Genomic DNA, 11,965 nt, shown 5'->3' on the forward strand with positions numbered 1-11,965 from the left:
AAGCACCTGTGCTGTGACAGTTCATTCTCTGGGATAGGCCATTTCAGTCCTGAAGCCTCCTCAATATACATACATGACCATTCAGTCAATGAAGGCCATAACTGCTCAGACCCAGGTCTCTCTTTTGGAACACCCAGCATGTTACAAAATAAATGTCAAATTTAGCTGATCTAGTCTCGAGGCAGAAGCTGTTGGGCAGCTAGGTGGTGCAGTGGATAAAGCACTGGCCCTGGATTCAGGAGGACCTGAGTTCAAATCCGACCTCAGACACTTGACACTTACTAGCTGTGTGACCCTGGGCAAGTCACTTAACCCTCATTGCCCTGCAAAAAAAAAAAAAAAAGAAAAGAAAAAAAAATTGAAATCTACTTTGAGCCAAAATGTCGGAGAAAAGGCAGTGACCTCCCAGACCTCTCCCCCCAGAAGCTGTCTCAACAGCCCTGTAACGACTGAGCTAGTACTCCATCTGAGTGAGAACAAATTTTTATTGGTCTCACTGACTCCAGTCTTTCTTCCTCCAAGCCAACCTCTACCTTCTCCTCCTACCAGATTAAACTAGCTGGAGCCGGAGCAGCTAGGTGGTGCAGTGGATAAAGGACCAGCCCTGGATTCAGGAGTACCTGAGTTCAAATCTGGCCTCAGACACTTGACATTTACTAGCTGTGTGACCCTGGGCAAGTCACTTAACCCCCATTGCTCCCCTCCACACACACACACACAAAATAAAATAAACTAGCTGGAGCACAGCTCTGATCAAACTATTCCCCACTCAAAAATCTTCTATTACCAACATCATAAGTTTTAAACTACTTATGTTGGCCCTCAAGACCTTCTACAATTTTGTTGCAATCCACCTTTTCAAACATAAGCTTCCCTCCACATATACGGTGCACTATTTTAACTCGCTGTCCCTCTGTATATACCCTATGCTTTCCCACCTCTATGCTTTTGCTGAGTTTGTCCCCAATGGTGGGAATGTCCTTTCTTTTGAAATCTTGTCCAGCCTTCAAGGCCCATCTCATAAGACATCTCCTTAAGGAAACCTTCCCTCACTTCCCAATCAGAAATGATCTTCTATCCATAGCATTTTGTGTCTCTTATGTTTTCATTATGTTCTGAATTTGGCTTAAAACCTATTATTTATATATTTGTGTATGTATTATGTAGGGCAGCTAGGTGGTACAATGAATAGAGTAGAGGGCCTGAAGTCAGGAAGAGTCATCTTTCTGGTCAAAACTAGCCTCAGACATTTACTAGCTAGCTGTGTGACCCTGGGCATGTCACTTAACCCTGTTTGCCTCAGTTCCTCATCTGTAAAATGATCTGGAATAAATAGCAAACTATTCCAGTACCTTTGCCAAAAAACAAAAACAAACAAAAAAAACCCCCCAAACCACAAATGGGGTCACAAAGAATTGGGACTGAAAAAAGTGTCTAAACAACAACAAATGTATTGTGTGGGCAGCTAGGTGGCAAACTGAATAGTGCACTAGGTCTGGAGTCAGGAAGACCTGAGTTCAAATCCAGCCTCAGACACCTACTAGCTGTGTGATTCTGGGCAAGTCACTTAATCTTGTTTACCTCTGTTTCTTCTAGTTTCCCCTATCTCCCACGATTGTGAAAGACCAACATTTGCTTGGGCAAATAAATAATTTCTCTGAGTCTCCATTTCTTCAGCTGTAAAATGAAGACTGTAGTATTTCCACTATCTACTTTACAGGATTGTTGGGAGTGAAACACTCTTTATAAACCATAAAATTTTATAGCAGCATGAGTTGTTATTATTATTTATATCTTCCCCAGTGGTTACTGAATGAATGATTGATGGCTTGGATTATCATTCTGCTGAATAGCTCTGAAAGAGAATGTGAGTAAAATCCTCTCTTCCCCTTTCCCCCAACATCGCAGATGCTTCCTCACTGCTCTGACTGCCAGAGGCCTGTGGGCATGAGTCCTTAGTAAGATGAGGGCACAGAGATGGAGACATTGCTAGTTCTGACACACAGCAGCAGTTTTCAATTCTAGAGAACATTGAGAGGGAATGAAAGCACTCAACAGGCTCTGGCCCTGCTCACTCACAGGTCCACTCATCTACTCAGAGGCACATTCCTAAATCTCATAGACAAGATGGACTGCCAGGGCAAGTTGTCACTACTACCAAAGAAGAGAGTATTTCCCCTTGTTTGCTTGCTCACTTGATCCTGGGGAAGGCAGTCGGGCAGTCAAGCAGGCAGGCAGAGAGAAGTGGGCCCTTTCTGTGGACTGTTTGTTTTGGGTGAGAACAGAAAGTTTTTGTGTTGTGCCTTTGAAATCACATCCGGGCCCCACACAGAGGTGGCCTTGTACAAGATCCCAGGCTGACCTCCGGGACCTTAGTGTCTGGGATGGGAGTCTGGACTCTGAGTCTGGGCTCTAGTCCTTCCCTTGCTACTGATGCACTGTGTGTCCTTGGAAAATTCTTTCTTATCTCTGGGCCACAGTTTCTTCATTTGTAAAATGACAGGCCTGACCTACATGATCTTTAATTGTTCCTTCCTGCTCTTACATTCTTCTTTTTTTTTTAATGAGGCAACTGGAGTTAAGTGACTTGCCCAGGGTCACACAGCTAGTAAGTGTTAAGTGTCTGAGGCCGGATTTGAACTCAGGTACTCCTGACTCCAGGGCCGGTGCTCTATCCACTGCGCCACCTAGCTGCCCCTTCTTACATTCTTTGATAGGGTGGTTCTAAGTATGAACTTGGCCTAGATTTCCCTGGGGGAGGCCATGTCAGGTAAGAGGACATAGTACTGGACAGGACAAAACAGGATAGCTCAAGGTGGTCAGGATGGGAAGGATAAGAAGGGTATTGCTTCCAGCTAGTGAAAATGGGACCCAGTAGTCACCCATACCCTGATTCATAGGCAGTCTTCCTCCCCTGGGCAAGGATGAGGAAAAGAGGAGGGGTACAGGGCTGGATAAAAAGTTGAACCCACAACAGGCATTTCCTAGGAGACAGAGTAAAAGTCACTTGGTAAGTGATAGCTGTTCTCTCCCCAAGCAAAAGCTGAGTCCTTGGCTAGCCCTAAATAAGGACTCCCTAAGGAGTTTTGAGTGAGGTCCCGGGATATAAACTCCTAGAAGACATGGGTTTCATCCAGTCTTATGCCAGAGCCAGTTCATACCCACTTCGTGATTGTTAAATTTTCCAGTGAGAGAATGTATACCTTGGAATTTGGTAAAGACTACAAATCAGGGTTTGGCTGATTTATTGTTCTGTTGATTATCCAGACATTAAAAAATAATGGAGAATATGTTAATAATGGAGATTAAATGCACGACACACATTTCCCTCCCAGAGACGCAGTTGTTAACCATTTACCATTACACCCCTGGTTTCATCCATCTGTCTCTTTCAAAGCACTGAATACAGAGCCATGACACCAGTAGGTATACAATAAATACGATGTACTTGAAAGTATTGGGATGAGGAGAGCAGTTTGTGAATCTTAGAACAATGGGAAGATGAGAATTATTATTGTTATCCCATTTTCATCTTTGTTCAACAGAGTTCAGAGAGAAATGGTCCAGAGACGGTCACTATCCTGCTATTATTCCTATATGTTGGATGTTCTGATGACTATTGCAGAGATGGATAAATAATTCAAGTACTGTGATATAAGCTCATCTTCTGTAGGATCAGTGAAAGCATCTAGAAGCAGACCAAGTCACTGTACTTGAGCCTAGTCTCACAGAGTTTTCATTTCTTCCAATAGATTTTTACATTTTGGAAGCTTTTCTTTCTGCCCAGCATAGAGATAAGGAGTACTTGGTATGGTGACATCAATTAAACACATTGTGGGGCAGCTAGATGGCGCAGTGGATAGAGCACCGGCCCTGGAGTCAGGAGTACCTGAGTTCAAATCCGGCCTCAGACACTTAACACTTACTAGCTGTGTGACCCTGGGCAAGTCACTTAACCCCAATTGCCTCACTAAAAAAAAAAAAATTAAACACATTGTTCTTAAATGTTTATGACTCAATGTTAGGTTCAGGCATCTGTGGGTGATAGTCTTGTCTGGAATAATGCTATGGTTCCTAGATAATTAATTTGTTGAATTATTAATGTCATTTTGAGGACTGTATTACAGCATGGACATTTGTCATCTATTAGGTTATGGATGATAGTGAGGTTCTGATGTAGTATGACTACCAGGTTGTGTCTGTCTTTCTGTAGGTGCTATTTTCTTTTTCTTTTTGTGGGGCAATGAGGGTTAAGTGACTTGCCAGGGTCACACAGGTAGTAAGTGTCAAGTGTTTGAGGCTGGATTTGAACTCAGGTCCTCCTGAATCCAAGGCTGGTGCTTTATCCACTTTGCCACCTAGCTGCCCCATGTAGGTGCAATGTTTTTACAACCTGCAATGATGTTGCTCAATTTCCACCATTCCCTTGCATAATTTGAATTAATCAATAAGTTTGGGTTCCTTCAAGTCAACACGCATTTATTAAGCACCTACTATATTCCAGGCACTGTGCTTGCCCATAAAGATAACCCTTCTATATTTTCTGGTGTCAATGGCCTAGTCCTGAATTATTATCATAAACCCCTCCATGTGCTATTATTCTATCATCACCACCACCACCATCATCATCAAGAGCCAGTGTGGTATAGTGGATAGGGAGCTAGCCTCTAAGCCTAGAAGACTTTGCTTCAAGTCCTGCCCCTGACATTCCGGGTATGTGAACCTGGGCAACTGACTTCAGCTTTCAGTACATTCGGCAGCTCTCTGAGATTGTAGGTCCCAGAAACTATAACTAGGTACTTGCTTTGATAGAGAGAATTTCTTCACCTGCAAGTTCCCCATACCAGGGAAATCTCATGTCCACTCCCTATCCCTGTTATTGTAATTTACCAATTCTGAGGTGTTCCTAGTGGACCCCCCGGGTGGCTCTGGGCCCCAACTATACTAGTAAAGAGTATTTGCTAGAATCTTATGGAATGCGGGGCTTTCAACTTAGCTGTGATGAAGCATCTAGATAAACCCTGGAAACAGTGAGACCCATGACAAAAACATAAGACTTTTCTATGTCTTTCTCCTGCCCCCCAAGACCAGTACAAAAGCTGGACTGTCAGGGATGCAAGCTAACATATTCAATTGGAGCCAAGAGAAGAACTGAACAGACAGAGGGAGGGAGCTGAAAAATCCTCAGAGAAATCCTGGCTTTGGGTAAGAATTTTTTTGGGGGGGTCTTGTGGGGTATATTCTGGGAAATAGCAGTTAAGACAGCTAACCAGTCTTTATTAAATCTCTCCCTCTGCCATCTGCCCAATGCTTTCTTTGCTGAGTCTTCTTAGAACTAGGGTTGGGGCTAGAGGTAGAAATCCATCAGAGAGAGAGAGAGAGAGAGAAAGAGAGAGAAGAGAAGAGGTCCCCCCTGGGCTCAGACATCATCAGTTGTGTTGTGCTGTTAGTATTTACACCTGGTACTACATTTAAGAATAAGACCCCCCCCCCCAATACTGCCTTCACTCACACTGGGAAGCAAAGACTTGTAAATACACTGCTCTTTCCTTAGCAATCATCATTTCTGTCCTCCTTGACCTCATGCTTCCTTAGTAGGGCCACTGACCATCCTGAGTCCAGTCATGGCTAGCCCTTCATCTGGGGAGGGGAAGGAAAGAGCAGTAATTTGATCCCCTGAACAGAGGCAGTATGGTATAATGGAAAGACAAACCTCGTTTTACTTCAGTTCTTGGTATGGGGTGAAATCCTGAATGAATTACTTAATCCATCTAGGCCTCAATTTGCTTATATCTAAAATGGAGATAGGCTACATAACCCTTAGAATACCCTCTTGATCTAAATCCTAAAATTTTATCAATATCGTGTCCCAGAGCCTGGTCTCTAGGGATGGTCCAACTCCTCCTGAAAGCTTTCTATGACCACTACAATCACATTGGGCTCTCCATTCTTTCAACTCCTAGATAACATAGAACTTGTACTGTTCATTTGACACTAATTATATACTGTCTTGCATTGTTCAATCTTGTTTCAGAGCTTCCTAATATTTAGCCTGTGCATCAATGGAATAGGTTGGCTTGATAGGTACTGAACTTCCCATCACTGGTTAGTATTCAAAAAGAGATCAGCACTGGGGGCAGCTAGGTGGCGCTGTGGATAGAGCCCCGCTCTGGAGTCAGGAGTACCTGAGTTCAAATCCGACCTCAGACATTTAACACTTACTAGCTGTGTGACCCTGGGCAAGTCACTTAACCCCAATTGCCTCACTTAAAAAAAAAAAGATCAGCACTGAGAGAGAAAGTAGCTGAACATCTGTGGTCCCGTCCGGCTATGGGAATCGGGGTGTGAGAGTCTTCTTTCCCCTAGTGGAGAGTCTTGAACAGTGTGTGTGGGAGTGGGGGCAGAGCGAGAGAGCGAGCGAGCGTGAAAGGAATATATTAGATGTTAATAAGAACCTGTTGATTCTACTGAAATATTTATTGAGGGATTGAAAATCTATTTTACATGTGGAGAAACTGAGGAATAGGGCTGCCGCCTGGAGTCCTGGAGTCAGACTCCAGGAGCTAAAATTAGAACCAGGAGTTATTCCTATTTCCAGTCTCTGGAGGTCCTCTGTCTCTCACTCGCCTCCTCTAGGCTCTACCTTCCTCCTCTACTCGCGCCTCACCCCGCCCAACCCCCCATCCCGCGGCCTGCCCTCTGAATCCTCAAGGTCAAACACCTTGAGGGCTCGATTCATTCCTTCTTTTAAGACCAAGTCCCTACTCCCTAGGATCTCCAACTTGCTACTTCTAGAAGCACTTTTTCAGCCACAACCTCACTCACAATATTCTTCGAATTAGACCCTCCCCCAACAGATATTGTTACTCCCACTTTACAGAGGAAGAAACTGAGGTTCAGACGTAAAGGTTATTTAGCAAGTTAGTAGCAGAGCTGGAGCCCTAACCCAAATGTACTGCCCAGGGCTCTTTGAAATACACCCCAGCTGCTTCTCCCATGCTTCTCAATTGCCGCCCCCTCCCTAGTCCTGTTACGGGGGTGGGGGATGGGAGTGGGGGGGTGGGGGAGGGAGGTTCAGGTGCTGAGCCCCAGTAAGGGGAGGTTTCTATCTCACTCAGCCGCTCTGCAAACTAAACACGCAACGCAGCCCCATCCACCAAAATTCTTCTCCTTTCCCCTTCCACCGCAACAATGTTTTCCGCTCTCTTCCGAAGTTCTTGGCTACAACGTCTCCCTTTCCCTCTTGGTTCTTTGCTACAAAGTTCTCTCTTCCCACTCTAAAGTTTATCGGTAAAATTTTCTCTCCTCTCCTCCTACAAAGTTCCCTCTACAAAAGTTCTTCGCCACAACATTGTTTCTTCTTGCTACTCTATTTTTTGCTACAGGCTCTCTGCTCCCAGGAGGTTCTGGTGCGGTAACAAAAGCCAGACCTGATTTCAAGACTTCTCCCCTCAAAAGTCCTCCCCTTTGAGACATTCTCCGCAGCTACCAGTCCCTCTCCCGAAGCTTTGATACTCTCTCCTTTGGCCAGCAACGTGGCTCCCAAAGTAGCACGAGGTTCTGTCGCCTTCCGGCGCCCTGATTCTGGAGAGCAACGACTAGCTTTGCAAGGGGAACTTTGCGCACCAACTTGGGCGCTTAAGAGAAAAGTCCTTCTGGCTCGGTGAGACGAGCCTGGTCCCCTGTGGTTGGGAAGGAGGAGGTGTCCCGGGAGAGGATGATCGCCATCCTGAGTTTGACGAGACGGGGTATTGGGGAATAAGAGCCTAGAGACTGAGGGCTGGGGGTGGGGGGTGCGCGCGCTCCAATGTTCAGACCAGGGAGGTGGAAACTGGCGACGTTTGATTCTATACATCGGGAGCCGTGGTACCCATGACTGGGAAACTGTCTTCCAAACAGGAGGGCTCTGGCCAGGCCAGGGAGGGCCGTAGCCCTGAGACTCAGTATTTCATCTGCAGCGGTTGCTCCTGGGAACCTCTCTCGGGGCCACGAGGGCAGGACATCACCGGCCCGCGCTATGCCGGGGGCCCTGCATCCCTGTCGTGGTCCCGGAGTTGGTGGTTGGGTAGCTCCTGGTAGTTGGAAGTGTTTGTTCAGGGGAGCCGGGGACGGAGGGGGTGGGGAGGGGAGACGCGTGGCCCTGACCTCTCGGGACCAGTCCCATCCCATCCAGTCTCGTCCCTTCAAGGGAGGGTGTCCCGAGCGCGGGCCGAGCCGGGCGGGGGCGCTGCGTGCAGAGGGAGCGAACCCCAGAGCAGCTGGCACTCCAACAGGTCTGACGGCAGCCAACTTTGCCCAACTCGCTGGGGGCCGCCCTGCTCCCGGAGTGCCCAGCGCAGCCAGCTTGCCCTGTGCCTGGGTCCCTAGCCCGACCCCAATAGCCTCCCTCCCCTTCTCCCCCCGACCCCCGTCCCGGCCCAGGATACCAGCCCCCGCTCACCGATGATGATGGCACAGGCGCTCACCAGCCCAATCTCCTTCTTCAGTGCCACCCTCTCTTCTACCGGCTCTGAGGCCGGAGCTGGGGCCGCGGCCAAGCCGTCCGCGGGCGGGCTTGGGCTCCGACTTGGGTCCCCGTCCCCGCCCCCGCTCGGCTGCTGCGTCTGTCCGGCCATGTCGCTGTCCCCGCGTCCCCTACTCAGTCTGCGCCCGGTCCGCGCCTCGCAGCCACGGGCAGCGACGACCCGCAGGCGCATGCGCTGGCGCTCCGCCCGGGGTCCGGGCCTTATCCCCCAGAGGGCGGGAGGACGGGGGGAGGGGCCCCAACGCGGACACTGACTAAGAGACCCTCCCTTAAAGCGAAATCTTTGTCGCTGAGCCCCGAGGCGCCTTGAGATAGAGAACAAGAAGGAAAAACTTTCAGATCCAGCTGCCAAGGTCCCGGGGACCCTGGAACTCCATTTTCACAGATGCCCACAAGCAGTGAGGTAGACCCAATCAGCCTCTAGAGAACTCTGTGCCCGACCCTGAGGAAATGATCCAAGGGGATCAGCTTATTAGGGGTATAAGGGAACCTTCGACCAGATGAGCCGCCAATAAAGGGCTCTATAATATTGTGTCTCAGCACAATACCTGGGGAACGTTATTGATATCTTCATCCTCCCCAATCTGGGAGGGGAGTCTGGGTTGTCTCCTGAAGAGCAAAATGATGGAGGACTTTGAGTATCCCACATTTTTATTCCTCATGACCAGCGACCCAAAAGTTGGGGAAGCTGAGTCTGAGGAGAGGTCTGTGATTGGGTGGGGGGCGGGGGCTAGTCTGTCAGACCAGGCTGGCACCAGGGTTCATCTCAGTCTAGGGTAAGGGTCATGGTTTCGTCTGAAGTGAGGCTCAGGTTTCAGTTAGATTTAGGGATCAGGCTATGCGGCAGGGCCAAGGCTCAATTTGAAGTCAATGTCTGGTTAGGGGATTTGTCATTGGTTCCAAAGAGGTTCAACTCCAAGCACATGGCTTTATTCAACAAGTATTTAATTAAGGGGTTTTTTTTTGGTTTTTGTTTTGTTTTGTTTTGTTTTGTTTTGTCAAGATGGGTGCTTTGAAGAAGTCAAGGGTGGTTAATATGTTGCATTTAGTCACCAAATGTTTATTAAATAAACACTTCAAACAGGCATTCATTAAGAGCCTACTATGTACTAGGTACTGGATACCATGATAGATGCTGAATTTAGAGAATATAATTTAGATAAAACAGGTTCCTGGACCCCTTGGAATTCATAGTTTAGTAGAGGAATAAGATACTAAAATAGATACTGATAACAGAGCACATGAAACTTGTGCATTACAGAGATAGAAATCAAAGGGCTCCCTGAGCCGGAGGGAAGAGACTGGTACCAACAGGGATTCAAGGAAGCTTTCATGAAAGGGCCATTTGGAAAGACCTGTAAAGAACAGGAATGCAAAGCTCAAAGAAGGAAAGGAGGGGGCTTCTATGTTTGGGTGGGGGGAAAGGAGTGAGCAAAGACAGAAACAGAAGGACATATGATGCATTTAGCAGACAGAGGCAAGTTTGGACAAAGTACAGAATGAGTTGAGAGATAGAGCTGGAAAAGTAGGTTGGAACAGTAGAATGCAAGCTTAATGAGGACAGAAACTACTTCACTTTGTGTGTGTGTGTGTGTGTGTGTGTGAGAATTGGGGTTAAGTGACTTGCCCAAGAGTCACACAGCTAGTAAGTGTCAAGTGTTGGAGGTTGGATTTGAACTTAGGTCATTCTGTCTGCAGGGCAGGTGCTCTATTCATTGGGCCACCTGACTGCTCCTACTGCTTCACTTTTGAAGGTAGGACACTCAGTGGATACAGTGCTGGGCCTTGAATCAGGAAGTCCAGAGTTCAAATCTAGCCTCAGACACTATGTGATGTTGGGCAACTCACTTAACCTGTTTGCCTCAGTTTCCTTATCTGTAAAATGGAGATTATAATAGCACCTACCTCTCAGCATTGTTGTGAGGATCAAATGAGATGATAATTATAATATGCTTAGTATACCGCCTGGCATATAGTTAAGTGCTATATAAATATTAGCTATTATCTATATCCCGATATCTGGCAAATAGTAGATGCTTATTAAATGTTTCTTAGTTGATTGATCAGAGGCCTTGTTTGCCATAAAAAAGAAGTTAAATAATGGCATTGCAGATAGAAATAGTGAAGTCAGAAAGGTGAACTGGTTTGGGGAAAAGATAATAAACTTGGTTTGGCATATGTTGAATTTAAGATAACTGGGGGATATCTTGATAGATATGACTTAAAAGCTAAAGGTAATAAATTGGCTCTCAGAAGGAGGTCATGGTTTTCCGTGTGTGTGTGTGTGTGTGTGTGTGTGTGTGTGTGTGTGTGTGTGTGTGTGTGTGTGTGTGTGTGTGTGTGTGTGTCTGGGAGCTGAAGGATGAATAGAGATGATGGTGAAAGCCTGAGGTGGGGGTGGGGTGGAGAATGCACTGACTGAAAAGAGAACACTGATGATAGAGGTTAGGAAAAGGATGAAAAGCAATGGTGGCAGGAGTAATTTGAGAGGAAAAAGAAGTAAGACAATTTAATTCTTCTGAAGCCAAGGAAAGAGAAGATCCAGGAAGAGTGAATGGTCAACTATACCCAAAACACCATAGACATAAAGGTTGGCAAAATTGGGATCCAGGAAAGCCTCAACAGGCTAGAATAATGGATTGAATATAATTTGATCAATTTATACTTGAGATCTTGGATGGATATATTGCTGTGTCCTCTTTCAATGCCTCTTTGGGGTATGGAGGTGACCTTGATTTCTTGAAGACTGTGTCGGGCAATCTAAAAAGCCCTACTAAGCTGAAAAGGAATATGACACAGGCAGTGGAATGCATGTCTCTTATCCAAGGAACATCTTGTTCATTTATGAGAGGCTTAGCAGGTTGTCCATTCGTCACTGAATTTTGGTCACAACTAAAGAAGATAGATTTCTAGTTTCAAATTTTTCTCCCTCCCTCCCCTCCCTCCTTAAGACAGCAAGCAATCTGATATAGGTCATATATGTACAATCACATTAAACATATTTTTGCGTTAGTCATGCTGTGAAAGAAGAATCAGAGCAAAAAGGAAAAACATCAAAAAACAAAAACAACAACAACAAAAAAATGGAAATAGTATGGTTCAATCTGCATCCAGATTCCACAGTTCTTTTTTTTTTCTGGACTTGGAGAGCATTTTCCATCATGAGTCCCTTGGAACTATCTTGGACCATTGTATTGCTGAGAAGAGTCAAGTCTATCATGGTTGATCAATACACAATGTTGTTGATACTGTGTACAATGTTCTCTTGGTTTTGCTCATCTCACTCAGCGTCAGTTCATGTAAGTCCTTCCAAGTTTCTCTGAAATCTGCCTGCTCATTGTTTCTTGTAGCACAGTAGTATTCCATTACATTCATATACCACAACTTGTTCAATCATTCCCCAATTGATGGACATCCCCTCAATTTCCAATTCCTTGCCAC

At 46.1% G+C, this 11,965-nt stretch overlaps 1 protein-coding gene across 1 annotated transcript in view; it reads right to left on the reverse strand.

Moving 5' to 3' along the window:
- Nucleotides 1-8,681, reverse strand: part of SLC7A10 (solute carrier family 7 member 10) — a 53,255-nt gene extending 44,574 nt beyond the window's left edge. Inside the window, exon 1 of the mRNA XM_043984062.1 lies at nucleotides 8,441-8,681. Within this exon, the coding sequence (XP_043839997.1) occupies nucleotides 8,441-8,615 (175 nt within the window). The 5' untranslated portion in view covers nucleotides 8,616-8,681. The remainder of the gene's footprint in view (nucleotides 1-8,440) is intronic.
- Between the last annotated feature and the right edge of the window lie 3,284 nt (nucleotides 8,682-11,965).

This window comes from Dromiciops gliroides, chromosome 2 (assembly GCF_019393635.1).
Source record: "Dromiciops gliroides isolate mDroGli1 chromosome 2, mDroGli1.pri, whole genome shotgun sequence".
NCBI classification, from domain to species: Eukaryota; Metazoa; Chordata; class Mammalia; order Microbiotheria; family Microbiotheriidae; genus Dromiciops; species Dromiciops gliroides.